General features: G+C 38.4%; 1 protein-coding gene across 1 annotated transcript; it reads right to left on the reverse strand.

Moving 5' to 3' along the window:
• Positions 1-1,388: 1,388 nt before the first annotated feature.
• Positions 1,389-21,404, reverse strand: LOC106177959 (uncharacterized). Its single transcript, XM_013560917.2, has 7 exons — positions 21,149-21,404; positions 7,219-7,267; positions 6,477-6,652; positions 5,937-6,030; positions 5,668-5,726; positions 5,061-5,120; positions 1,389-4,040 (listed from the first exon to the last, which is right to left on the reverse strand). The coding sequence occupies exons 1-7, from the start codon at positions 21,212-21,214 to the stop codon at positions 3,918-3,920; spliced, it is 627 nt and encodes a 208-aa protein (XP_013416371.2). The 5' UTR covers positions 21,215-21,404; the 3' UTR covers positions 1,389-3,917.
• Between the last annotated feature and the right edge of the window lie 6,092 nt (positions 21,405-27,496).

Below are 27,496 nucleotides of genomic sequence, written 5' to 3' on the forward strand. Positions count from 1 at the left end.
GTGTTTTCTGAATTGAATAATAACAAGGTTAGCTCATGTATTGCCAGGTCATCGTTTTACTATGCATATGCATATACAGGGGTACCTGTACATGTTCGTTTATATGGAGCGATTCCCTATTATTTTCATCAGTCGATACTATGCTCCTTCGAATCCATCACGCATGGGTATTCTCCTAGTACAAAATATATCTGATTTTCCCTCTGTTTAATCATTGCTTTAATTTTCTGTTTTACAACTTATATTCAGTGAAGCATTACAGACGTTCTCTTTCAATTAATGTTGATTTTTTTATTGTACGGAATACATGTACGTTTTGCAATTCTTTTTCACAAAAAATCAATGTTTTATTTCGTCTGTTTCAAAGAGGTGGCTAAATGGCTAATGACTGAAATAAAGATGTGTTTATAATTTTTCTCAGCTTGTTTACAATGTAATCCTGTTTACCGCCTCATTTGGAGTATGCCGAAATGTACCCCCTGAAACCTTAATCGTTTGAAATGGACCTTATCCCGAAAAATTACCCTTTTCCCTTATATCTCGGTTTCCTCTCTCCCTTTATCAATTGCATCACAGGCAATTACATGTAAAAGTTTACGACCATCTCTTGACCTAGACAATGGTGTGTTACACTTGACAAAAAATTGAAATAAAATTAGCAGCTCCTCGACCACCGGCCTTGAGATTTTACAATAGGATGGGGAAATACGGGTTATTATTTTCGACAATAATGATGGTATTTTTTATTATTATTATTATTATTATTTTTTTTTTTTGGATGATTTCTGATAAAATCCGTGACATTGCACATCATAGGAGGACCCAGTGAGGAAAGAGAGAGAGAGGAGCGTAGAAAACCGAGGATCGAGATTTTCCCGTTCACATGGTATAGTGGACCCTACAGACTTCAGTCAGGTTTTCAGTCAAATCCTACAATAGTTTGTTTACCCAATGTGCTAATACGATGCACATAATCGTGTTTATTAAATGACACCTCGAACTTTATTTTTTGGCTTAATTCTTATCGATAAAATAAAGAAAAAACAAACTGACTACTACATTGCGATATAGAAGCCAGTGTTGTCTTCGCTGACACATTTAATAAGGGCTGTAACGTAAACTCGTACTCCCCCCAACATTATTCAATATGTTACTGCTCACTTCCCTTGTTATGAAAAGTAGTCATATATCTTGCTATTGTTGGAGACAATGTAATTATAATAAAGTACATTATTTATAGCTTATATTATGCCTGTTGATGACAAAAATTTGAGAAACCATTGTAAAGGGGTTTAAGGGCTGCTTTGCTGCTGATATCAATTACTGGGGGGTGATCGAAAGCAAAACTAAACCGATAAAAAAACAACCCAATCAAACTGCAGAGAATATTCACATTTATACAACATACTTTATTACAAATCGGCGAAATTGTACATACAAATGTAAAATCCAAGGAAATTTATATAGTGTTAAAATTTCAAATGGTATAATGTTTGAATAGATCAAATAAAGCTACGGACTGACCTGGTTTCAATTCTCTTTCGTTCGCATAGTGCAAATGCCACAAAAAATAATGACATTCGGTTGTACGGGTTTTATAAAGTATTTAGACAGCTATCGTGACCACAAACATTAGTTAGCCAAACGTTTTGTACTTGAACTACTAAAAGGGCACTCGCATCAAATGTCGCGTGAGAAATAACAACAGTACCGAATGAGTTCTAACGGCAAACATACATGTGTGCATCTGCTTACCCTCTCCCAAGGCCGCATATTAATAATGTGCACTTTTCTCACCTAAGACATCTGTATATATGTAGTGCAAAAATTGATCTGTGATCCTGGTAGAGAGTGTAGACTTCTGATCAAAACATACTAATAATAAATGACTAAGTTTCCTACCATGTGCGCACAAATGTACTTCGTAAGTGAGTAATAATCTTTAAAGTCGATTAGAGCAAAATTTCCTACTAATATACAATGTACTAGTAGTCGATACCAATGGATATTTCAGTTTATGAAAAATATCTCGCTTCAAGTAATAAAGAGAATTAGAGTGTATGCTGCCAGGGAAATTTTCTGCACAATGTTACATTTGTTTTACATGTACCACTCAAACAGCAAACTTACAAATATTTCAAAATACCTATATAAGATCCCGATTATACAAATATTGAAAAAAAAAACATTAAGAAAATATGGAAGTTTTGATTTATGAAAGAGTAATAATGGGTAAACTTTGATAAATCCTACAAATCACTGCAGACAAGAATACTATACCAATTCCATAAATTTCTACTCAAAAGTTAAGCAATACGTGGTCCCCATTTGATGAATGAAATATAAGATTTGGTCAGAGTTTATTGGTGACAAAGGGTCCTTTAGTCTAGGTATTGTCTAAAAACGTTATTTCAATGAAGACATACATATTTGGGGTTTAATCTGATTCTGGTTTAACACGGGTACTGTCGGGTATAAATCTTGTGAGATCTTAGGTTTAAGACTTTCACGTACCTGTAGAATCACGTCACTGATGTTAAGTAAGTCTATCATAAGTATTCTGTCTTTGTTTTGGAAATGAACAGGCTAATATATGTAAAAACCATGTTCCTGACCAAAAATCACTTGTACGTACTAAATTGCCGTGTTTGCCAACATCATTCTTGTATTGAAAGAAAATAAACAGAAAAACCTGAAAATAAGAAAATTTTAGTCCCTATATCATACAAAAAGTATATCCAAGAATATATCATCCAAAAATTGATCAGATATGGGTTGTTCCCTAAAAAACGCTTCCTTAAAATGCGTTATACAGGAAATCCAAATCACTGTACGGCCAAACACTCATACATAAGACTAATCCAAAAACAAAAAAATATGCTTGTATAAAACTTTCACCTAACTCAAAAGGTTCGTTGTAATGGTCTGTTTGAGTTTGGGAAATGATTAAGGTAGTTTCTAAAATATACATTAAATAAAATTAAGTAAATGCAGCTGCTATTTGGAAAGTTGAAGCACCATAAAAAATCTTTACACAGAAGATTATCGTCTGCAGTTAACAATCTATGTGACAAGATGGGCAAATAACGATGAATGAGATTTCGGGTACATATTTAGATCTTAAAAGTAAAAACAATCATAGATGGGTCATCTTACGGTCTAATGAATTCTGACTACGCTTGCTCATAAAGGTAAGGTTAATTTTTTCATTTTTCATTTTCAGAACACTGTTAACTTTCAGTCGGTCTGTCACCCAAACTGCCGTGTGCACATATATACATGTACTTTTTATAAAGAACTTCTTAAATCGTTTAAACAACCTATATCTACGTTACCCATCAATAAAAAAAACTAGCTGTATGTCTGACATAAATGTCGCCTACTACACCTTAAAAGTTTCTCAAATCCACTAAAATGGCCACTCCAAAAACATATAAACCAACAACCAAGCAAACATTGCCCTTTTACGATAAGTACCATACGTCCTTGTGTACCTACAACTGTATACACACCAAAGCGAATTCACATCAAATTGAAGATCATGTAGAAATCTCCCAATCAGAAAGAGATCACTGACGTCACTGCTTAGGGATAAGTACTACCTTAGTTCACTCCTCATATGGTGTTGTATCGAAGTTGACCGAATGCTACCGGGCGCCCACACAAACGGCAGATGATTGTTTTACAATGAAAATGACTGACTAATACATGTTCTTTGGGGGAACAAAATTCTGGCTGAAAATTACCAATAACTTGTATTCACTTTCCACAGTTTATAAACTATTACTCGTGATTTGTGTGTGAAGTAAGTGTAAAAATTAACCGAAGACTCAATCTGCTTCAATCAGTAGGCTTATTACGTACGACAACTTAACCAGACGTAACGTCATGTGATATCCATCTTAACTACCCGGATGTTAGTAGTTAGGGGGCTGGTCTTTCTCCTTGTAGTCTGGGGGAGCGGAAGCCTGCTGGGGGTAGTACATCCCTTGGGGCTGACCAGCCGAGTGCTCCAGTGGAATGAATTGCTGCCCACCAGCCTGAAAGACGACAATGATAACATTCGTTAAGATTGATTCAAGGGAGAACACGGTGCTAAGCGAGCTTTAACCGACGTCGCCAACCGAGCAGTAGGTCATCGACCTAAAGGGTCACGTACCATATTGGATGACCTGACGTCTGCTGTGTTGGGGTTAGTCAGGGCTCCATATCTCGAAAGGTTCGCTATGTAGCGCACGTGCGTTAGTGTCTCGATTCCATAACCGATTCTGTTTCGAGATACGGGGCCATGAAATCGAGACTCACTTGCAGAAAAACCGCAGGGAACTGACACAAATGCGGGTTCAATGTCAATTATGGTTCAACAGTCAAATCGCAGTACCGGGGTGACAGACATGGTTGTGCACCAGGAACCAGTCCGTTCCTCATTAGGCCTACTTTGTACAGGTGGCATTTGTCCCATATACCAACTCCAACACTTTGACTAATCCTAACCTGTATTAATCATATGGGTCCCCTGACTTCCATTACTAGGATCTCCATTTTTGTGACACCGGTGCCTTTAGTTTAGTAGCAGAGAATGGTGTTTTTGTAAGCATGCACTTAAATTACTATATTTTCCTAAGACGTACCAGTAACACAAGGTTATTTTTGATTGTTCCTATACCAATACAACAAAACTATAAAACAGAGGCTTAAGCGTCATCAATAAAGTATTCATGCCACTTGTTAACAACGTCACGGTCTTATTGATTCCATACTGCTTACCCAGCAAACACGTCACGTTGGTACCACGTGGTTAATCCATCGCTATGACGTTATAATGTGATAGCAACATGCTAGCCACGTGGTCCGAACGTGACGTGTCTGCAGGGTATATCCTTCAGTCCATGCAGTTATATTATAACAGACAATGCATGTGTCCTTTTAATATATAACACGCGTTATTTTAAGAGGTACGTGTATAACTAGGGTATATTTAAGCAAATGTACGCGTAATTTCAGGCTAAGTTTTAGACGAGTTACACCACGTGTATGCCAGAGTCAGTGTAATAGCTTACCTGTTCTGCAGAAACTCCCAGCTCTCGGAAGTAGAAGCAGACACCAACCATTGCGTAGATCTAGAAGGCAGTTAAATCAATATGATTGTCATATATTTGCTTTTCACTTGACAAATCATGTTTCATTTTAAAAAATGTAATCTAACACATGCCACTGTAATGACTAATTGAACGAACGAACAAGCCCGAATGAATGAATGGTTTTGAAGGAATTTTAAAGTTAAGTACTGGTGATTTTATGTGTCCAGGTAGTATGCTTTTAAGGGTCGTCAGGTGTCATCAGGTGCTGATTCTACACATATACATATACAGTGTATGTCCACCCACCAAGGCTGATATCTCAGTTTTAAGCAATTTGATCTAGTTTGAACTTTATTTCACAAAAATGAACAACTGATCTTTTTATGATATATGTGGGTATAATTTGAATACACTGCGTCTATACTACGATGCATCATGTCCATGTTCAGTGCACTGTTCAAAGTTACTGATGAAATAGTGTGTGTGTGTGTGTGTGCGCGCGTGCGCGCGCGTGCGTGTTGTGTACAAGGTTAGAACAATGTATGTACAAAATACATGGTAGTAAAGACCAGGAAAGTTTACTTACGTTTAGTGCCAAGAAAATGGCCATAATTCCAAGAATGATGAAGAACACCAAAACAAAGCCTGAAATGTATAATTGAGAGTTTTACATTTCTGAATATGTTCAACAGGCTGTGTGTTGTCGCATGTAAGGTAGTGTTCATAAAATAATTTTGAAATTATAATCCAATATGGTACATAGAGAAAGATTTAAAGGATTCTCAGTCGACTTTCGGTAGATTTCACGTAAAACATGCCCCCCCCCCCCCCCCCCAAAGTGCATTATTGACTCACCAACTTTCAGAAAAGTTAAGACGATCCAAGCGACTTCAATCGCACTGATGATTGCCGTGACTATTACCCATGGCAAGAGCATCCCACGTACTTTCTGAAAAAAAATTAAATAGTAATGAAATATAATCGCACAGTGGACCATTTTTGTCTTAAATTTACTTTTATTTTATTTATGTGTTTATTTATTTATGTAACAGATTTTATTACTGTAAAGAAAAGACAACTTCATCCTACGAGATGTAAGAAGAGAAAGTCTTTTATTTTTATATAAATTACAGAGTTTACTAAATAAAATATTTAAATTAAACATTAAATTGATAATAACTAAATAATGAGGGTTAATAAAATAATATATAACTTAATACCATGCTTTCACTTACGGTGCAAACCCCCATCATGGCGACAATACTGAAGATAAACCATGCTTTTACTGACGGTGCACACCCCTACCATGGCGATAATACTGAACATAAACCATGCATTCACTTACGGTGCACACCATGACAAAAATACTGAAGATAAACCACGTATTTCACTTACGGTGCACACTCCCACCATGGCGATTATACTGAAGATAAACCACAGTCCATATAAGCCGGTGAAGGCGTACAATGGAATGGCAGGCAGTGTCACAAGCATTGAAGTGTCCATTCCTCCATCTCCAAAACCTTGCAGGTCTCGATAGGCCTGGTTAACCGTTTGTTTGGCTATTTCGACTGAAATATAGGCAAAGAATTAGCTCTTCGAAATATATACATATATTTTCATGTAAGTATAAACTTCAAAAGCATACATTGCATAATGAGCGTTACACATACAGATAGCCTACCAGTAGTACTTGACATTAAAAATTCCTGCAAAACCATTCATTCATTCGCGCTTGTTCGTTCGTTCAATTAGTCATTACAGTGGCATGTGTTAGATTAAATTTAAAGAAACACCGGACCCTCTCTCTTCCTGTATGAGCAAGATTCGGTGTCCAAAACCGACAAACTGACAATTTCACAGTGTACCGGTAGTAGAACATTGTCGCAAAGTGTATCGCTCAATGTGCAAAGGACCTTGACAAAAATCGATTCTTTCTAAAAATACACTGCTTCACAAGAAAAGAACATCGAATATCAAATGTTGAACCGTTAATTTATGTGATTGACCCTGTAATCTAACCAAAACCTTGCCCTGGACCGCTTCAACAGACATTTTCTCAAATTCACCAATTTACCAACACATAGAGGGGTAGATGATAGCGTGTTAAGTAACGATGACTTTACCAGGCCCTTACCCAAATAGATCACATATGCCATATAGGCGAGTACGATGCCCGACAAAATCTGAAAATAAAAGATATTATACAATTAGTTTGATGCCGTTAGGCCATATTCTGCATGGTTTAAATGAGATTTTATTTTCAACATCCAAGATAAATGCTTGAGAGTGATCCTACAGCGATATACACTATAATTTGTAATCACACTGTAATTCCAGATTAAAGCAACAAGCAACGTTCTTTTAATAATACTAATACTAATAATAATAATAATAATAATAATAATAATAATTTTATTATTATTATTATTATTATTATTATTATTATTATTATTATTATTATTATTATTATTATTATTATTATCCAGCGCATTCTTTTTTCTTATTTCAAAGCACTTTACATTTCTAACATAAAAAACTTGAGAATTACAGCAGTAAATTACAGACTTACTTTAGAGGTTTACATAATATAAAAGATTAAGAATTAAAACAACAAAATACAATTGTAACAATTGAAAATGTTTGACTGTATAAGCACATATATGTATTGGCAGCGCAATTGCTAAATAATTAATACTGTCGATGTGTTTCACCGATAGATGGCATTCTCAGTCGTAAATGAATTAGAGCCTTCCCTGCCACCCTAAACCCTTGAAACAAAGTAAAAGATTGCAATTTCATCTGAGAGAGAGAGAGAGAGAGAGAGAGAGAGGGATTTGAGAGATAAGGCTATATTGTATCGTATTTCCTTAGTTAAGCTTCAAAAAGAAAAATGATGTATTAACATGGAGCTTGTCTACTTATCTATGTAACTATTTATTTCCCGACTATCTCCCTGAGTTTTCCGCGAACCATGCTTATGACTAACAAATGCAAACGCTATTTTCAAGCACTTAAATTAAACCATTGCACAATCTATCTTGACTAAAGCCACGTTATCAGTTTTATTTTCACCTGTCGCGCGTCCAAGCAGGCCTGAAAATTGTACATTTAATCTTAGGCTCTTCTCACTTTGTGAAAATGAGCAATTTTCGCCACAGCTTCTTTAAGGGTTTTTTGTTTCTTGCATATCAACTAAACGGGAGATATGACAGCCTTACATGTACTGTATAAACGTATGCTTTATAATAAAAAGAAACATGGCTGCGGAGCCTTGAAGCATCTTTCCAACATAAGGAAGGACGTAAACAACGGAAACGTCACTACAACAATACATGATGTTATACATGTATATCCTATTTGTAATGCCAGGCCCGTAGCCAGGGGGGGGGGGGGGGGGGGGGGGGGCGAGGGGGGGGGGGTTTCGAAAGAACTGCCCCTTTTGCTGGGATAAGGTCCACTCTGGGTAACATTTGCTCTAGGTTCATGAAGTTTTTATGGAAAAAGGTCCACTTTTCCAGAAAAAGAACCCCCCTTTTAAAATTGTTGACTACGGGCCTGAATGCCCACATTTGTCACCCTGATGTTCATAAGTTGGCTTATCGCGTATAACAAGCATTCAGTCGCCGTCACCGTTTGGTGTACTGGCCGAAAGAGGCCCTGCAACGCAGGGTATCCTGCAACCTACATGTAGCTGGGAATCGCCTTCCGCGTCCAAGCTCATATCAGTATTACTTTTCACGTTGTGGTTGATGGATAGCTTTCATACTGTAGACTTGTTATCGATTACTTCTTCTCACTTGAGATTGACATAGTACTTGCCTGGACAAAATGAAGAATAATGAACCAACTGAAGCGTTATTGCAAAACCTGGTAGACCTTCTTCACGGAGTTATCTGTGGTTACGAATCAGATTCGTTTTTTTATTCACACACGAGATTTTTTTTCACATACGAGAATGGCTTAACATTATGCAACTGTGGCATTTTTCTTATGGTGTTGTGTTTTATATGCAAGATGCAAGAAACGCATTTGCATATTTTTATAATTACCATTACACTGACGAACAGACGGATTTTGGATCCACTTCAACCAAAAAAAAAAAAAAACTAACCCTTATGTGCTTCACAGACTTGAATGAAATTTCAATTAGTTTGAGCCTAGATTAAATTTGAAATGCGACGCCTGTGCGGTGCATGTATACTGCCCGTCATACCCTTTCGTACGGCGCCTGAGCGGAGGTAGAAGGTGGCCACTAAATGAGAGACGTTTAGCGAAATCGCACGGATTTAAGGCCATGTAATGTAGACACACTCGGCGTAGCCCGTAGCTCCTTACAATTTCAAAAAAAAAAATCGTACGGACAATTTCATCGCACGGCGCCCGTGTAAATGTAATCCTAAGTTTTACCTTTTCATATATAATACACAGTTTACTTTACAAACCACATTCAATGAGAAATGGGCAAGATCACAAAGGGATTTCGGAGTGTGGAATTGCAATCAAGCGCCTGATCCTTAAGCCAACACAGTGACTCGCCAGCTGTGTTATAGGTGTGATAGGTGTGTAGTTCTAGGAATGGAAATTTGGGGTCCCCTATGATTACACTACTACATGTTAGGGTAAGCCACTGTGACAGGAATGGTAGTCCGCTAGGTACCGTAGTCCGTTCCCCATTATTTTGTACAGGTGATATTCGTGCCATATATTAACCCCAATACTTTGACTGACCCTAACCTGTATTAATCAAATGGGACCCCGGACTTCCATTCTTAGGACTATCATTTTTTTCTGTCACGCCGGACCTTGGCGGTTGGCATAAGGGGCGAACGTCTCCTGCACTGTAATAGAAGTAATAGGGAACGAAGGACATTTCTTTGCTAGCACACTGCCATTTACGTCCCAACCGTTGTCGGAATGGCCGCGCAGATCGTTGCTGTACGTTCTCTGTAATTGCTCGACTCCAGGGAATTGGAGGTCAATTTATACGGCCATTTGTGTCAGAAAGATACGAAAGACATCGACCTTTTTTCCTACTGCGTTCTTACTGCTACAGGCAACAATCCGAGGTTCCAATCGAATCTTAGAAATAATTGCTGAAATATGGCGGAGGTCAAGCCATAACGAGACGACTAAACGCCATGTCCTAGGTCTGAGGGATATCAGCATTTTTTTATTGCATGGGACTTGGGCTGGAAAACAATAACTAGCCATAAATCCCAGTGGTACAGGGTGCATTCCAAGTAGGTTCGAAAACACCATTTGGGACTGCGCTTTGCAAGAACACATCCAATGATTCGAGAATCTTTACGCGTCTCTTATTTTCAGAGTCTATGGATCCATAACGGCCGCTACAACAACAAAAAAAGGGTGACTTGTTTCATTGGAATTTGAAGACAACCATAAATATTAGGGTATTTTTTTCGTTGAACTTGCTTATGTGTGCAGGGCACCATTGCCTAAATCTTGGATATTTCTTCTATTGGACCCCCCCCCCCAAGTCGGCGTCTGCAAAATGACATCTGCAATAAGAGTCTCTCTGAAAAGCATTGCACACACTCTTGTGTGTCCCTTGATGTTTGCCGTCGCGTGCCTGGAAGAATTTTCACTTTAATCGATCGATTGCCGTTTCAGTAATCAGCATATTTTCTGGTGTTTTGGCAGTCTATGTCTTAAGTTCTAATATGATGTTTTATGTTTTATATAAAAACCGCCCTGGGTGTCTAAATGAGAGACGTTTAGGGAAACTAACAATGTTTAGCCTTATCGTATCAATATGTCTTCAGGTGCACTTGCAGAACTACTTAACGATATTATATTTCTTCGCATTCTCATAACTCAACCACAGAAAATGTCAATCTCAAAAATCAAAACATTTTCCACGCGATCTTTTGACAATGTAGCAACATTGTAACCATAAGATTTATCAAATAAGTGCGGTTTGGCGCCAGCTGGTATAAACCCTCTTCGATGCGACTTGCTTCAATTCACGACGCTTGCACCACATGCCTACATGACGTCATGTTTACGCCACACAAGTGACGTCACACCAATAGCCACAGCACAGGGAGAGCGGGACGAAATTGACAGCTCGCGTTACTACCGTCTTGTAGATGTACATTTGTTCTGAATTCTTAAAAGATAAATGACTTTCATAAATTTCTGCAGATAAATTTCCAAAATTTAAATACTATCTAGATCAAGACAGTGAGGTGGAACATCATGGCAAGATGCACGTTATGTTTTGCAATCTCTTGTACAGTGCATTATGAATATGCCTACCTGATGTTGCTAGAAAACAGAGATAGAGGAATCAAATTACAATTGATAATCAAAATTTCAAATAATTTGTGGTACAAATTGAAAGAAACATGAATGAGAGGATGCTTGCGTTTTAGAGTCAACAGCTCTGAAACAGAGGGTTACTGAACTAAAATACGTCATGAAATTCCACCAAAAAGTCTGTGTCAGTTTACTTATTGGTGGAAACCACCATCAGAGTACAAATAACCTGAATAACCAAGCAGACCGGTCATTACAAAATTGGACCAATAAATGTAAACTCGGCTGTTTTAACGAAGTTTCTCACTGCAGCTGACGGTTGATTACCCCAAGCGGCGTATATAAATGATGGATAGCACAGCACCGGCAACTTAACGACGGTAAATATGATGGGATAACTTTATTGAAAATGACTCGTTGCTTCTGTATACATTATTCCTGACGTGTAACTTGGATGGGATCAATAACTTTACGTGTTTTCATATTTGACGCCTCAATGGACGCTCTACTCCCTCAGCATGACGTGGAGATGGCGATGAAAATTTGTCGAAAAACACACACAAAGGCATAAAGACATAGATACAGTAATGTTAACAGATAAATCGTATATTGGTATATATCACAATATTAGCAAACATTTAACATTAGTGGGTTCGTTGTTAATCACTTAAGATATAATTAAAGTACACTTTAAAATATTTAATAAGGCAGGAATACATGCATCAAAGTTTGCCACTGTGTCCCGTAACTTCTTTTCTATCCTCCTTGACAAACGCTGTTTTTAAGTTTATTAACAGTGTGTCATGGCCCAAAGTACTGTCCTGCCAGTGAGTCAGTTCTTGCATCAGAAGGACAAAGTATACGATCATTTTTTCTAAAAGAATCGTGGCATGAACAGAGTTAGCATTCATCCGAAATATCGTTTTCGTGTAATTGCAACATGGTAAATGTGAACGAAAAATAAGAAGGATCCGCGTATCCGCTTCATTACTCAGATACATAGTAACAAATGGTCTTTTTAACAGCGATACCGTTTTTTTTTTTTTTATGTCAGATGGATGTTGGTTAATCGTCGTCGTCGTCAGGTATCGTGCGCCTGCAGCTTATGGATGACTTATGACTGAAGGCATCTCGATCCATCACCAATTCACCCAGCCCCCCCCCCCCCCCCCCCCCCCCCCCAGTTCCCATCCCCATCCAGCTCTTGAACCATTTTGTTCTTTGCCCGCCACACGCTCTGCTACCCTCCATCCTGCTTTCCTTGATGGTTTCTCTAGTCCGGTGCTTCTCCTAATATGTTCTTAATATGTCAGCTTCTATCTTTTCACGATTTGTTAGTTGATAAATTCCAGTATTATGGGAATTATTGAAGACCTCAGCAGAAGCCTGATTTTTGGAATTATTTCAAGTCAATGAATTACACGTCTAACGCGGGTGGATGTGCCTTGCAATTTTCTAACTAACGTAGTTTTTTAACAAAAAAATTAATAGATAGATAACTGAAAAGGGTCGCATAATTTAAGCAATACAATGCATCAATGACTAAACACTTTTACAGAAAGTGTAGCGGTTGTTTTGTAGTCTCTTAGAATTTTCAACAGGCATGTGTTAAGACTCTGCCGCAGAGATCAATCAGGGCCGTTTGTTTTCAGCCGGACTCCAAATGTTTTAAATGCATGTATGGTGACTTCCTTAGCGCATAAATTTCAGAAGGATGCCATTTGATATTCAACCTCTTCTCTCCTGTGAATTCACGTTAATTGTTTCCCAGATTGTAATATCCATAGTGCTTCATACGCATCAAGTGCACAAGGCTCTTTTCCCCAAAGGGCATTACCCAACAGACTACAAATTGCAAGTGTTGATTTCAAACGAAAAAAAGCAAAGTGCTTTCATATAATTCAAAATGATATTGGAACTTCATGGCCTGCCTCGTAGAATTTCCATATTATTTTTTTGTCAGAGCCGAAACATTTGGTCGCGTTTATGTGGTGGTCGTTGCTCAAGAAGTCTAACATTAATTTATCCGAAATACATGTTGTGCTTATAATAATCAATACAATATGGTTTGAAATCCCTTTAACGGGTCTCTAAAGGATCTCCAGAAATACCTCTCAGCCTAAAATTATTGTGCCATTTCACAAGGGAATTCCTAGTAATCATCTGTCGCTCATAAAAGCACAGTGATGATTCACTGTACGCTGAACCTAGGGCGCAGAACTGAATGTTTATCTAGCAGTAGTTTCTAACAATTGGTTATAGTTATCTTTATGTACTTTTTTTTTTTTTTTTGAGGGGCGATAGAAGATTTACGGCAAAATTATGACTCAAACCCAAATTTTTATCTAATACCGTTTCCAACGATTTATTTTTCGTTTTCGTTATTCTTTCTTCACTTGCATTAAAGACTTATTTTTTTATCAATCAGTTTAGACCAGCTTACGGTTATACGTGGACCTCTTTAAGACACCATCCGCATAAGTATTCCTAGTATCGTTTGTCTGAGTACCGCGCTATAATTGATTTTTCCAGCTTATTCGCTTATCGTACATTGTCCGTTGTGTAGTTTTATCATGATGCAATTAATGTTAGAATACTAGTGCTTTGCACTCCCCAATAGGGCCGTCTTTTTGAATGGGTGAAGTTGTGATAAATTAATGATAATCAATTTCGCAAGAAGCTAATGGGAATTTGTGTTGTTTTGTTAGTTAGCTGAGAAAAAGGCAAGTTAATCTATACATTTGCAGGGTTGCAATAATAAAAATTATACTATATTGGTCTATCGTAAATAATCATTACAGTTAGTAGTGATAACGCTTGAAATACCCCAATTCAAAAATACAATTACATGAAAAGGATGATAAATGACAACAGATTATTCATTAGACTGTTCCAGAAGATAAAAAGACTTTTATAAAACATACGGTATTATAAATGTGAAACATGCGATTCGAGTCTGTCAGGCGTCTGAAAGCATTCACTATTGCTGTCGACTAGAATCTAATAAACATAAAGATAGAAATGATTGTGGCCGACAAAATAGGTACATGTACCGGTAACAGTATCAATTGCAATAAATATTGCATTACAACATGACTACAAAGCAATACATTGTGATTGATTAAAATGCTTCGTGTAAAATAAAAGTCACACGAGAGCATACTCGGTCGCCTGCGGGGAAAATTGGTGGCACTGTTTACCATATAAAATTAAAATTCTGTGAATCTATAAGTCAAGACATATATATTTACTTCTGATACCAAGGATTAGGGGCACGTTTTAAAATATTTTCTACAACAGCCGAACACTAACACTTTAGTTCAATCCTATCTTCTTCCTTGGTTCAATATACTAAAGCCTGATTCTATAGCCTAATGGCATTCTGCTGTCTTTGTCAAAATCGTTTATTGTGTAAAAAAGAAGAGCAACCGGTTCGGTCTTCGTTTGCAGCAAGAATATGTGTAAACGTGGCAAGTGCAGGTATATATGTATAATGTACCACACTTGCAATTGGATCCACCCCGGAGCGCTTTGAACAATTGACTGTGTGTAAACGTGTTTTTTACTTTCTGGCGCCACACCCTCTCGGCAGCAGCGGATCGATACAGAGTTGGAAAGGACGACGATGTTTGATTTGACTTAGTGTACATGTAGCTTGTTCAATGAACTGCACGTATGCTCCTCATCCACGCTGCAAAAGTCAGTGTCTGTGATAGATGTACATGCACTGTGTATAATAGCGTTTTGCTCTGTCAATGATTGATGTGTTAGTCATGTAAGCAGAATTATAGATTTTATCCCCTGTACAGTACAAGACGTAGCATGAGGGAGAGAGGAGTGAAAACAAACGATCATTTGAAGAACGTGTATGAGAAAGAAGTAACAAAACCAAGCCAATCAAAAGAAAAAGTGTAAACTTTAGTCCAGTGATATTTTCTTAGAACGCATTAGAGACCAAATAAATTAAACATCTCCCACGAGAGTAAAAAAAGTAATGACATAGAAAGATTTCTGGAAACTCGAAGCGCATGATACACCAGAAGTTGTGTACTTTATACATATAATTATTCTAGTGCAGCTGCCCTAATGAGGTCACAGAAGGTCAAGGTCGATATATATTATCGCGATGTGTGCCAAAAAGCCCGAGGACACTGAGCACCAAAAGAGCTTCAAAGCACAGCTAATGGATTTAAGATCTACATGGTTTTTACAGCATTGTTTTGATACCTTTGATACAAGGGCCGAAGACTAATTATGTGCACCTTTTTAACAGTAGAGAAGCGTATAAAGAATTAACCAGAGACACATCTGTGAATATTTCGTAAACATTTCCATGTGTGACCCTGGAAGAGGTTATTGTTTTGATACCTTTGAGAGTTACTGATTTAGATACAGGCTGCTGATCCACGCTTAGATGGACAGCACATAATAAAATATGGTTTAACGTTAATATTAAAATGTTGAATTTTTTAACATGTAAAAGTCTGTAATATAAAAGTTTATAATATAAAAATAAAAATGGGCACATTCACGAACTGGCATTTTGGTTCTTTTCTCAACCTATTACTAATGGATACCGCAGAAGTAGCAATTTTAACTTTTTTCCAGATAAAAGATCTGAACTTAAAACACCACTTCTTGCTGGAATAGCTTTACCTAACAATACGTACTGGCGAACACATCAGAAACGCGGGGTGTCGTCAAAAATACTTAATCTTATGATATAGCGTGCGTTTAGTAATGATTCTCTTGACTGATGGACTTTAGAATAGATTCTCAAGTGATTCACTCAAGATCCAATCACTTTAACCCACCATTAAGCACCATTCGCTTCATAAACTTCATAGGCAATGCAGTATAATTGCGTTTAACACGAAACTCCATACAAGCTTCATAGTATCTTTATTCCTCTCAAAGGACACCTTCAGTGCGATTATAATAAAAACCTTTTAAGCACTAATTCTCAGAAGTAGACGTTTTGATTGCTTTTCTTGTCAATCCAAATGTTACAGGCACACTTGCCTAGTATTGCTATGGATGTACGGATGGCTTTTGTGACGTGAGGTGTCGGAAAGATTGCAAAAAGACGAGACAGACATAACAGCTTCAGCGTGTCAAACATCAGAGCCGCTTAATCTGAATGTAATTTAGCGAAAAACTTCCCGGAGATGGGTCGATCCTGCTAGATCGATCTAGGTATAGAAAGGGCTCAAAGCGTTCCGTTGTTCGCATGTGAAGTCAAATTCTATTTCATGGCAAATATCACAAACAGGTTTATCAAAAAACAGAAGACAACGTTGATAATACGGTATTTGCAGTATCTAAGCGCATGATATCACATGCAAGTTTTATGCTTTCTTCAATGTACTGAATGGAAAGCAGATAAACAGTGTCAGGGAGCATAGAAGAAAGGGCCATGTCTGTCTGTCTGTCTGTCTGTCTGTCCGTCCGTCTGTCTGTCTGAATCTTAAGGTGAATCTTAAACGAATCAGCCCAGACAATTCCCGTCAAAATCATAAACTTGACACAAATTCCAATACCCGCAAATCTTCATCCTAACTTTCGAAACCTTCTATTATATTCTTGGTATTGTTGTATTACAATGTACCCTATCATTCATCAATCTATGACCTTTGACTCGGTCGTGACCTTTGACTCATGACCAGAGCTTTTTTCAAAGGTAATAAATAAGACATTATTGTTTAATACAGATAAAAGGTAGCCCGCTGTCATGCTGGTGTCATATCGATTTTCTCACGGGGTCATCACGGTTGTTCTTTTCATTGGACATCAAGATCAGGTGGTCAGTCTTGACCACCTGTGATATTGCTGGTAAGACATATAGCTTTTTAACAGGCTAGTCGCTTCCACCACGGGCAATTCGTACCCGTTATCTCCACCAGGGAGGGTATATGTTACTCTTAGTTGGTTTATTAGTTATCGGCCTAACTAAATATTTAGGGACGAATTTTGATAACAATTTTCAGGAAGGGTTAGAAATGGACTTAAATACGTCAGAAGTACATTTCACATATCAAATTTCGCATTCGTTAATTTCGGCCCTACCTTTCTTATTTTGCACATTTCTGGAGGCTCTTATCGCTTATTTTACGTGGCATCTTTAGTTATTTGTAACATTATACATAACCAAACTGGGTCCTATGAGTCTTTATGCACCGAAGATGCCCCCCCCCCCCCCCCCCATACACACACATTCACTCTCTCCCTGTCATCGCGGACGTTCCACTGTCTCCGCTAGATATAATGACTGTCACTCTGCAATTTTCTTGGTGTGATTTCACTGGCAAAATAGCATGTGTACATAGACGCTGCATAGACCACCCAGCCTCGTTAATACTCTCGTTGAAAGCCCTGCCTTCTATAAAACCTACTGCTTTCAGTAAGCCGCTAAACACCGTGTAATTTCCACATCTGTTTGCACGAGTTACCGCGTAGAAAAACAAATTACACGATATGCACAGCATCAATTTACTTTACTTTTTTCCACATATTGATTTTTCTTTGGGCTTGTGGCAAACATAACAGATATCATACAGTAGTCTAATTAAGAGTTTCATCAGGGAAGCAGCGGACGGCAATCACCAGGGGGGGGGGGGGGGTCACGTCAGCTCGAAAAAACGATCACTTCAAACCAGACAGTCATTTTTTTTGCCGAGGGCTCAATAAAATTTTGGGTATAGATAAAGGATTTTTATATAAGGAGAAAAATATTGATTTTACCATTCGGCTATCAGGGAAGATTTTGCGTGCTTGGCGGTTGCTAAAACGTGACCAAGTTCACTAAGCTCTCTGGCGTGCGTTCCGACCATACCGGTCACCTCCCACCAGCGAGCTGCACCCTAGTAGGTTTGACCTTGCAACGAAGTACGTAGAAATCTGAAGCCTACGAGGCGGATAATAATAAAAGCAATGACAGCCCTGTAGCAGTGCTCTGAATAACCGGTGTGCATTTGTTAAAATGTCTCTCCCGTCCCACTCTGTAGCATCACGGTCTATAGAAAAATATATATATGTACTAATATTTATCTGACATTGCGTGTAGAAGACAGCTATGGTGCTTACCACAAAATGAGAGGTTTTCAACATAAGTAATATCCACTTTACAGAAATGTGAACTTGATCAAAACCACACAAACTGCACACTCCGTATTATGGTTATTTTCCATCAAACGTCTGTCTATTTTTCTTTAAAAACGCTGCTTTGCAATATCTCATTGATTCCTGTGACCTGCATCAAAAATTCAGTTTCAGAATCAGTGCTTTTACTTAATAAGAAGAATAAGCGGCGTTTTATTTATATAGTACGGTACCTTCAAAATCTAGCATAAGATGCATGTACAGTGTACTTGAACTACATAATCAAGATATCAATCTATCGATTCATCATCTCGTGCGCCAACAACATTCATATATCATCCACTAGCAGGGTAGTATGATAGCGGTGATACATTTGCTAGATTCAGGCGACATCTCCGCTGCCATATCGTTTACACCGATGTTTCGCATGCCATTATTGATTGCATTTTAATATTTATGTTAGCCTCTAGGTTCTATCTGCCGTGCTATCAGCCCTGCATTCAAAACGCCGTGTTATACGCGGTCAACACAACTGGACCTTCGCGGATGTCGCTCGTGAATATTTCATCTCATAAAGGAGACATTAGGGATGAATCCCCGCGAAAAACGATAGTTTAAAAGCGTTTTAGGACGTGTATGATCGAAAATGTGATACTCAGGAGAGGCACGTTTAGTATAAAGTAAACGCATTTCCACATATTATAGAACTGCAGAAGACCTAGCACGGCGTATCTGTTGGCGGTTGTCATTATTTATTTCCCAAAGCACAGCGTGTACAATTTTAACGCTATGCATGTAAAATGTACTTTTGTGTCCTTAATTTCTCTCTCGGACTAAAAAACATCTATGATATCAGTCTTGAGCTCTCTGAATGTATCCAATCTCAGAAACATCGTAGTCTTTTACGGCGGATATACACTTTAAGAAACTCTCATCAACATAGGTAGACTAATTACCACGATCTAGTATCTTAGCAATACAATGTTAACCGGTTAAGGGCGAGCGGTCATATTTCCAACCGGTAAAAGTAACATTAAGAAACGGCCTTTCTTTATGACGAGAGTGTTTATTTTCGTTTCTGTAAACACTGTTTAACAAAGAGCTTTCCCTGCAATTGACGTCAAGGAACGGGTTGACCTATTTTCTTTACTTTTTATCTCTTATCATACTTGCTAAAAATGCGTGTTCCCGTTACACTGTTAAGATGGCAGACCACGGGACGTAATGGAGTTTTGCAGTGAATGCTGCGTCACTTATTCGTGTATAGATCCAGGAAATTATCTCAAGGCTTAGATAACTTACGTTGTTAGATAACTCGAATTACTTAAATGGAGTCGCCAGCACGATCGCGACTCGTGTTGGGTTCATCTTTCATATCACTGCTGTATTTTGAGATCTGGATATAATAACATGACAAAGCAAACTTCTGAGCAAACTAAGAATAAAGACGAGTTGTGGATTTTTGAAAGTTGAACCTCTTGTATCTGGTTGTTTTTCTCTGAGTGAAAGTGAAATCAGAAATCATGAGATGAATATAGAACTTTTGACGTCAGGTGTATTAGGGCTACATGTAGTAGTTAAGTCGTTTAGTAATGGATAAATCGTCTAGTAGAAAAAAAAAAAACAAAAAACAAATCAATCTGTACATTTGTCTTATGCATGTAGTGGGAATCATCAGGGTGCCAAGTCCCCCATGACATCTACGGATGTGTAACGCCGACAATGCATTCCAGCACAGAGACGAGTCTGGATCGGAATCAAGTTTCAATGGCCTCGCAAGACTTACGATATTATTTTACAATAATTTAGCTGTCTGCAGCCGGTGGAACGTCGCTGCTTCCTGTCAACCCTCCCCCCCCCCCCCCCCCACTCCCATGCCCGAGATGAAATATTCCGCTGGCCTTATTTCTGTGAACAGGCGATGGCTGAATATTTTACTCCGACTATCGCCGTGTAAGTAATTAGGTCGTTTGGTGATGTCACGTAAATTTTAACCGGTCCTACGTTTTTCTGTCGCTGTCGAGACAGTCATCAGATGATGGACTGTATTTTTTTATTGATATTTCTCATTTACTTAATAATATTTCTCTGAAATAAAGAAAATGACACGTAAAAAGAGAAAATGCTTTCACTTTTTTTGTACTAGGTAGTGCGTTGTAGTAAAACAACAACGTTTGAAAGTAAAGGCAACGCATACAGCAGACTCTTGGTGAAAAGCCAACAAAAGCAGCATTTTGCATTACAAAAACCCCTAAAGAAAGACACCGATAACCTCAGTATATAACCAGTAAGTAGGTCAATCAAATTCCTCTCAAGGCGCTGAATAATCCAACGACGTTTGGGGTCTTTATGCAGCGCGCAGAAATATCCCCGCTTAGAGACATCAGAACCCTCGGATCACTTTAAGTAAATATAGGTTTACAATTTACTTGAGACCATTTTGTTATATGTAATATATCCAAATTCGGTCATGCAACACAGGTCAACCACAGGGCCTATGTGACACTCTCCCACAGAATGCCACCAAATGTCACCCGAGAATTTCACGAGTTGAAGAAAGGACAGACATTCATCTGTCTTCCTTTCCTAGTTTTCAAGCTTTCTCTTGCTCTGCGGTAAAGGGCTTGGTGTGCATTTCAAACACTGGACACAATAAATGCGCAGGTGTCATAAACATATACACTTACCAGAGAATATATCGTACTTGTAATCGTTCCTTGGCGAAGGTTGCAACAGAAACAGCACTTCTGCATTTTTGGAGTTTTGTCGTTGACTTCGTAGTAGTAGTGGTAGTAGTGGTAGTATTAGTAGTAGTGGTAGTAAGATTGGAATATTGTCACTCACTGCACGGCGTCGTCCGCTTTGTTGGATCGCGCTGTTGTCCTACGTATGCTAATAATATTATTAACAAGGCGGGAAGAGCGCTGGATGCTGAGCGACGTTCTCCTTTACAGAGCCTCGTTTTAGCGTCAAAGAATTTATTGTGTGGGTATTGAATGTGAGGTTGCTACCTTGCGTCGTCTGCTGACCTAGCGGCGACCCATCACGTGACGATCCGTTTTCAACCATCATGAACAATCAATAATAACTGTTGTAGGTTTTAATGTCAGAGCAGCAAATTAAAATAGCCTGCGCTATTGTTTAGAGGCTTCAGAAATGACAAAGCAGCAATACATATATGCCTTCTACACTATTAACGCGTCCTGCCAACGAGCGTAAGGTGAAAATGAAGGCTAAGGCATGATGAAGTTGTCGATAGAAAAATGCAGGCGAAGACATATGGTAATTGACTGTTTGAAATGGTACAAAAGCAATTAGAATTCCCTGTACTGTTGTCTGCAGGCATGCGATATGTCAATGCGGGAACCTGTATTCAGTATTTTTTTAATCCTCGACCTTTACCGAAGATTCAGTTGCTGTAGGGCGTGGAACGAGCTTTATTGACGGATGTTATAGGATTATTCTTTATGTGTGTCTCGTGAAGTTTACTTTTCCTCTGTTCCAGATATAGCTATAATTGTCAGGTTGTGCAAATAAACATCTGATAGACAAATAGTAAAGGCTAGTGTGCTCATTTAAATGCAGAAAAGGGTATGGAGCGTTTAGCCCCCCCCCCCCCTCCCCCCATAAAAAAGAAATTAAAATTGAGAAAATGAAATTAGAAAATAAAAAAAATCTTCTCACTAGCCTATCCCCGGTGCCATAACCCTGGATTCGTTACTAATCAACTTCAGAACAGCGTACTAATGGTTCCACGGATCAAATATGGCGACCCACTAAAAGCTTGTTGCTTAACTCCCAATAAAACACTGAAAAGATTCCCCACGGGGATTACGCAACAGGCATTTTAAGTGGGTCGGCCATATTTGAACTGCATATCTGTTCTGAATGCGCTGTTATGTGACAGTCTGCAAGTATCCAGACCATATCATATGGGGCGGATTTAGGGCGTCTTCTGGGTCTTCCGGAAGACGGTCAGATTTTCAAGTTTACATTAGCGGGTATCTAATTTTTTCTGTCGGAAGACGGTCAAAAATGAAGAACGGATCAACAAAGATAATTTGGAAGACTGTCAGGAAATATCTCTGGATCCGCCCCATATTATGTCTTTCCGTCCCTGCCCCTCCCCCCACTCCTTTTAATACAACTCTCACTCTGACAGAGGGCCCAGGTAAAAACAGACGAGTACTGACGACGTCTCGTTGCAGGGTTCGGTCCCCAAATCTCCGTTTTCTATGAAGGCCTCCAGGTGCACTCATGGAAATATGGTTTTCCGTGTATAGTTGTACCTGAATACCCGAGTGTGAGTCATCGATTATTAATGACATAAAATCTCTCTCTCTCTCTCTCTCTCTCTCTCTCTCTCTCTCACGAAAAATCATTGAATTCATTTTTTTAAATTCTGATAAATGTCAGCGACAGTCGTGTACCGTTATGACCAAATGCCCCTTTTGTAGGCTTTTGACAAATCACGTAATTCTAGAAAAATGACAACATGGCACAAGTTCATATCATGTATCAGTGAAAATCGATAACCCTATCTAATGATTACCTACGGCTCTGCTCATCTCAAACATTTTAATTGCTTCTCTGATGTGGGTTAAGAACAATTCAAATATACCTGGACGGCGCAGGTGAAAAGCTTTTATAGGAGGCAGAGGAGAATAGCCACAATTCCAATATGAAAATAATTGTTTGCGTTCGGGTTTCATTGCCGAAAATGACCATTGGCGGGTTTAGGCACTCTAAAATCAAACAGATTGGATTCTCTCTGTCTCTCTCTCTCTCTCTCTCTTGGTCTTTTTTGTACTTATTGGTTAAAATACTATGATCCATCTAGCCAGATTCAGACTCAATCTGATACACCTATCCCGTCTCAACTAAAGGATTTGGTAGAGACGTATTGCATTTGAGCAAGCTTTCACCTCTAACACATCTTCACCTAGCTGGTGCGGTCGTGTTTGAAGGACCGTGCAGACTTGGTGACTCATCAAGAAACTTGTCAAAAGCGGGTCTGCAAACAACACTAATTAAGCTCCCTACATCGTCTAATTTTAAGCGACCTTTGCGACAGGCAACGGTAATATGTAGGAGATGGAGTGAGACCTCGGTTTCGTTGATATCGCTGCCAGTATCCCACCTTCCAAAACGAGACTGGTATATTGCTCAGCCTAGCTTCATCCTCCCACAATTTCATGTCTGCTATCAATCAGCTATGACCGGTATGCTCTATTTGAGTCAAATAACCCACAAAAGGGAAAAAAATAGAAAACCACCTCCTACGCCGACTCGTTCAACTGTACTTTTTCCGATTTTGTTTTTATCTTAAGAGCGTCGGTCTTTTAAGACCCATCAGCTAGAAGACGACACTTCCCGTTTCCCGGATGGCCTGCTCGAAAAAGTTCATCGTTATCGGCAACTACACGCGCTCTTCTTACCAGATAACATGTTCAATCTGCGCAAACAGCGTGAGAGGCTTTATTTTTTTGCGCCCTGGGTCTATATTGTTTTTCACATTTCATTTCATATGATGCGTCTCCTTCCCTCTATATTTGTCTATTTTCAAATATCACCTTTGAAAAAAGTTTTAATCTCTTTGAGGTTTGGAGTTTAACTACACAATGAAACTCAGGGTGATGATTTTGTTCTCTTAGGCTATCAAGAAGATTGATTGTCTTGACTGCTGGCTTGCTTGTAATTTTTCTTGTCTAAAAGAATTGCACCCTGATTACCATAAGGTCATAATGACTTTTTTCTGTAACAGATATAATTCGCATGAGATTTCTATTATATTCTTCTTGTCAGTCGGGACTACAAAGAAACTTGTGATATGCAATTCATTTCGTTAAAAAAAACAATTATCAAATTCCCTTACGGAGCTTTTAACACAATGGGAGAAAACTTTTAAAAGATGGAGGCAGGACTCACAAGTGAATTTATAAATATAACATATATGTCACTGAAAGAAGCTTTATAACCAGGGTAAAGGTCAAGTGGAAGTGATAGAGAGGATATGGGAATGTCAGCAGTAACGTGAACTGGCTCACATATAGATACACTCGAGTACAGTGATGTTTTCTTAAAAGCTCTTTAGGGCCACTTGTAAGCAATAACGCTCATACGACTTTGGTATAGGATTCTGATAAAGTAGACTTTTTTATCTTTTTTTTTCTTTTTTTTTTTCTGTGGCACTGCTAGAGGCTCCAAAAATACGCTGTCTGCAAATAACGCTGACGCACGTGTGTACAAACAAGGGCACGCGCAAACATGTACAATAGAACACACACACAAGCACACACGCACATGCTCAAACAAACACGCACTCGCAGCGGACGATGGGATAAAGTCTCTAGGATGCCTGCTGCTCATCAGGTCAAGACGACCCGCAAGATTGGCTGTAAAATGTGTTACACACTGATTCAGTTTACTGAAGGTGGTGGATACGATCTCTGCTTCTTTACTTTATTTGCGACTGGTAGCTGAAAAGGGGTTTGTGAGGGGCGTTTCAAACTATAGATTAAAAAAAGCCCGTTCCTCTGGCGGATTTGAAAAGATAAAAAAAAAAATTGAGGGGTGGGAGCTTCGTTGTGATGATAGAATATCACATGGCGAATTGATTAACCAGTAATCTTTAAAAAAAAAACTGATTAAGTCGTTCTTCAGTTTATAGTATAGGCCTGTTTTCCCAGCTGTTGTTTTCATCCAGTCAGATAGAAAATCGAGGAAACACGAGCATTAGACATCTCCACCACATACCATGGCTCGTCTTTTCTTTGGCTTATGACAAATGGGCAAGCGATGTGGAACGCTGAATGGTCTATTAATGGTCATTTTTCGTGGGCCATCATTATAAACTATGGGCCCTAGGCTATCGTGCCTTCTGATGTATGGATGTTAATGTTGTTTCAATATGAAATACTCTTTGGAATGGCTCGTGAGTGATCTTTACTACATTCTATCTCTCACTTACCACAAACGCATATTCACTGTGAGGTACTTTAAAACAATTTGATTCAGGCCAATTTTTGTTTTGTTTTAACTCATTTTCATTCAGATAAAAATCCAGACTAAGAAAGAAACCATTATTGTACATATATGTTCAATCTTTCTGATGTTTTAAATTTGAAACAAATAAGGTTGAAATATGGCAAAAGGAATCGTGATCAACAAAGTGACCAACGTAGTGACCTACGTTCTTTCCAAAAAAAGAAGGCTTGGTGTAAATCTAAATAACGTCATGGGGTGAGGACATTTCTTTATTAGATTTTTTTGTAAATCTTAAAAGAGATTTCTCCACAGCAGTAGGACACATTTGTCTTTATAATCTCCCCTTTACTTAAGATAAAACTTAATCCACAGATTTGATGCCTATACATATATTGCAGGAAGTCCACACAGACTAAGGCCCCATTCAGAATAGGGGACTACCTAATCTGAGAGTCAAATATGGCGACCCACTATAAAGCTTGCCGCCTAATCCGCTAATAGACACGTATTGAATAGATATCCCTTGGGGAAGTATTCAAGAGTGTCGGCCATATTTGACCCTCGGACTAGTTAGTCCCCTGTTCTGAATGAAGCCTTACATTAAGAGTGTGTATCTGCCAATTCAATCACTTGTAGAATTAAGTTAATTTGTCACCCTGAAGGAATTTGGCACCCTTTGGTGCATAATGTCGCTATTCGGGTGCTCATGAAGAAGGTTTCAAAACCACAAAACCCCCCTCCCCTCCCCCTGGAGTTCAGGTTTTCTTTTGTTCGGCGTAGGCTAGGGAGAACATTCAGCCTATTGGTAGACTTACTTTCTGGAGGGACTGCATGGTGGCCTAAGTTGGATCCACATCAATGTCAGTTTTAAGCTGTGTCTGAAGACCCTCTAGCGTCTTCCTGACCTGCATTGCTGTTTTCCAACATGGAACTATTTAGCTTGCTATCCCATAAAAAAAGTAAAGTCACGGCAAATATGACTAGGAATCTTGCCTATATCGAATTCTGCTTTCCTATAACCGTGCGTCCATATCCAAGTTCATTATTTGTTTTTTTTCACAGCACAAATAACTATTTATAGCTCAATAGATGCAGATTTTTTTGTGAAAGAATTTTGGGACGAAGAACTTAATTGCGTCTTCACTGATATAATATTAAATGTAACTGCATAAAATAATGCTTGCCATTGCCATGTTAATTATGCAACAATCCATCAAACGGTGATAGCACAAACAAAATGTGCTAACACCTTCACCTTCGCGCAATTATCTACCCTTATTGCTCTAGGGCGGTATAGCACTCTTGTTCAAGTTCACATTTTATTGTATATCGCTCGCTCCAAGTAACTCTTTCCGAGCGCCTAATTGAAACTAAAAATCAAAAGGTCAAACGGAATAGATCAGATCTGTACTCTTTACACGGCCTGCTTAAACACTTCCAAAAGATTTATTTATTTAACTAACAATTTAATGTTCCAAAATTCTCTCTGAAACGGCATCGTTATCATTTACACACTCAGGCCTTATCAACGGATTGGGCATTTACTGACACTACCCGCAGACCTTTTAGCACTAACACCTATATTAACCACCTCACCCACAAATGAACCAACACAGCGTAAAATTATTTAGCACCAACAAATTGACACCTAGCACTAACATTCATTCGCTCTGGTAGTGCTGGTTAATTTGTGGGTTAGGTGGTTAATATATGGGTTAGATCTGCCGGTAGTGTTAGTAAACGCCTAATCCTTTTGTAAGGCCTGGCACTGTTTCAAACACAAGAGGACAATGCACCAATATACATGTATGTAAAATCACTCCTTATTAAAGAGAAATGCTTTTATGATAATCTAGCAAATTATTTTCATTTACGCCTCGTACAAACCTTCATTAATATTCTAAAATATATTTTAAACACTTCAACTTATTGAACAATAAGAACAAGTGACTGTACGAAAACAAACTTGCTTAAGCTACTGGATATTTTTTTCAGTATATTTAAATTAAAATGAAATGTCTTTATAACTGAATTAAGTATACATATAC

Source organism: Lingula anatina, chromosome 10 (genome assembly GCF_051362555.1).
Source record: "Lingula anatina isolate TDL-2025a chromosome 10, LinAna3.0, whole genome shotgun sequence".
In the NCBI taxonomy this organism is placed as follows: domain Eukaryota; kingdom Metazoa; phylum Brachiopoda; class Lingulata; order Lingulida; family Lingulidae; genus Lingula; species Lingula anatina.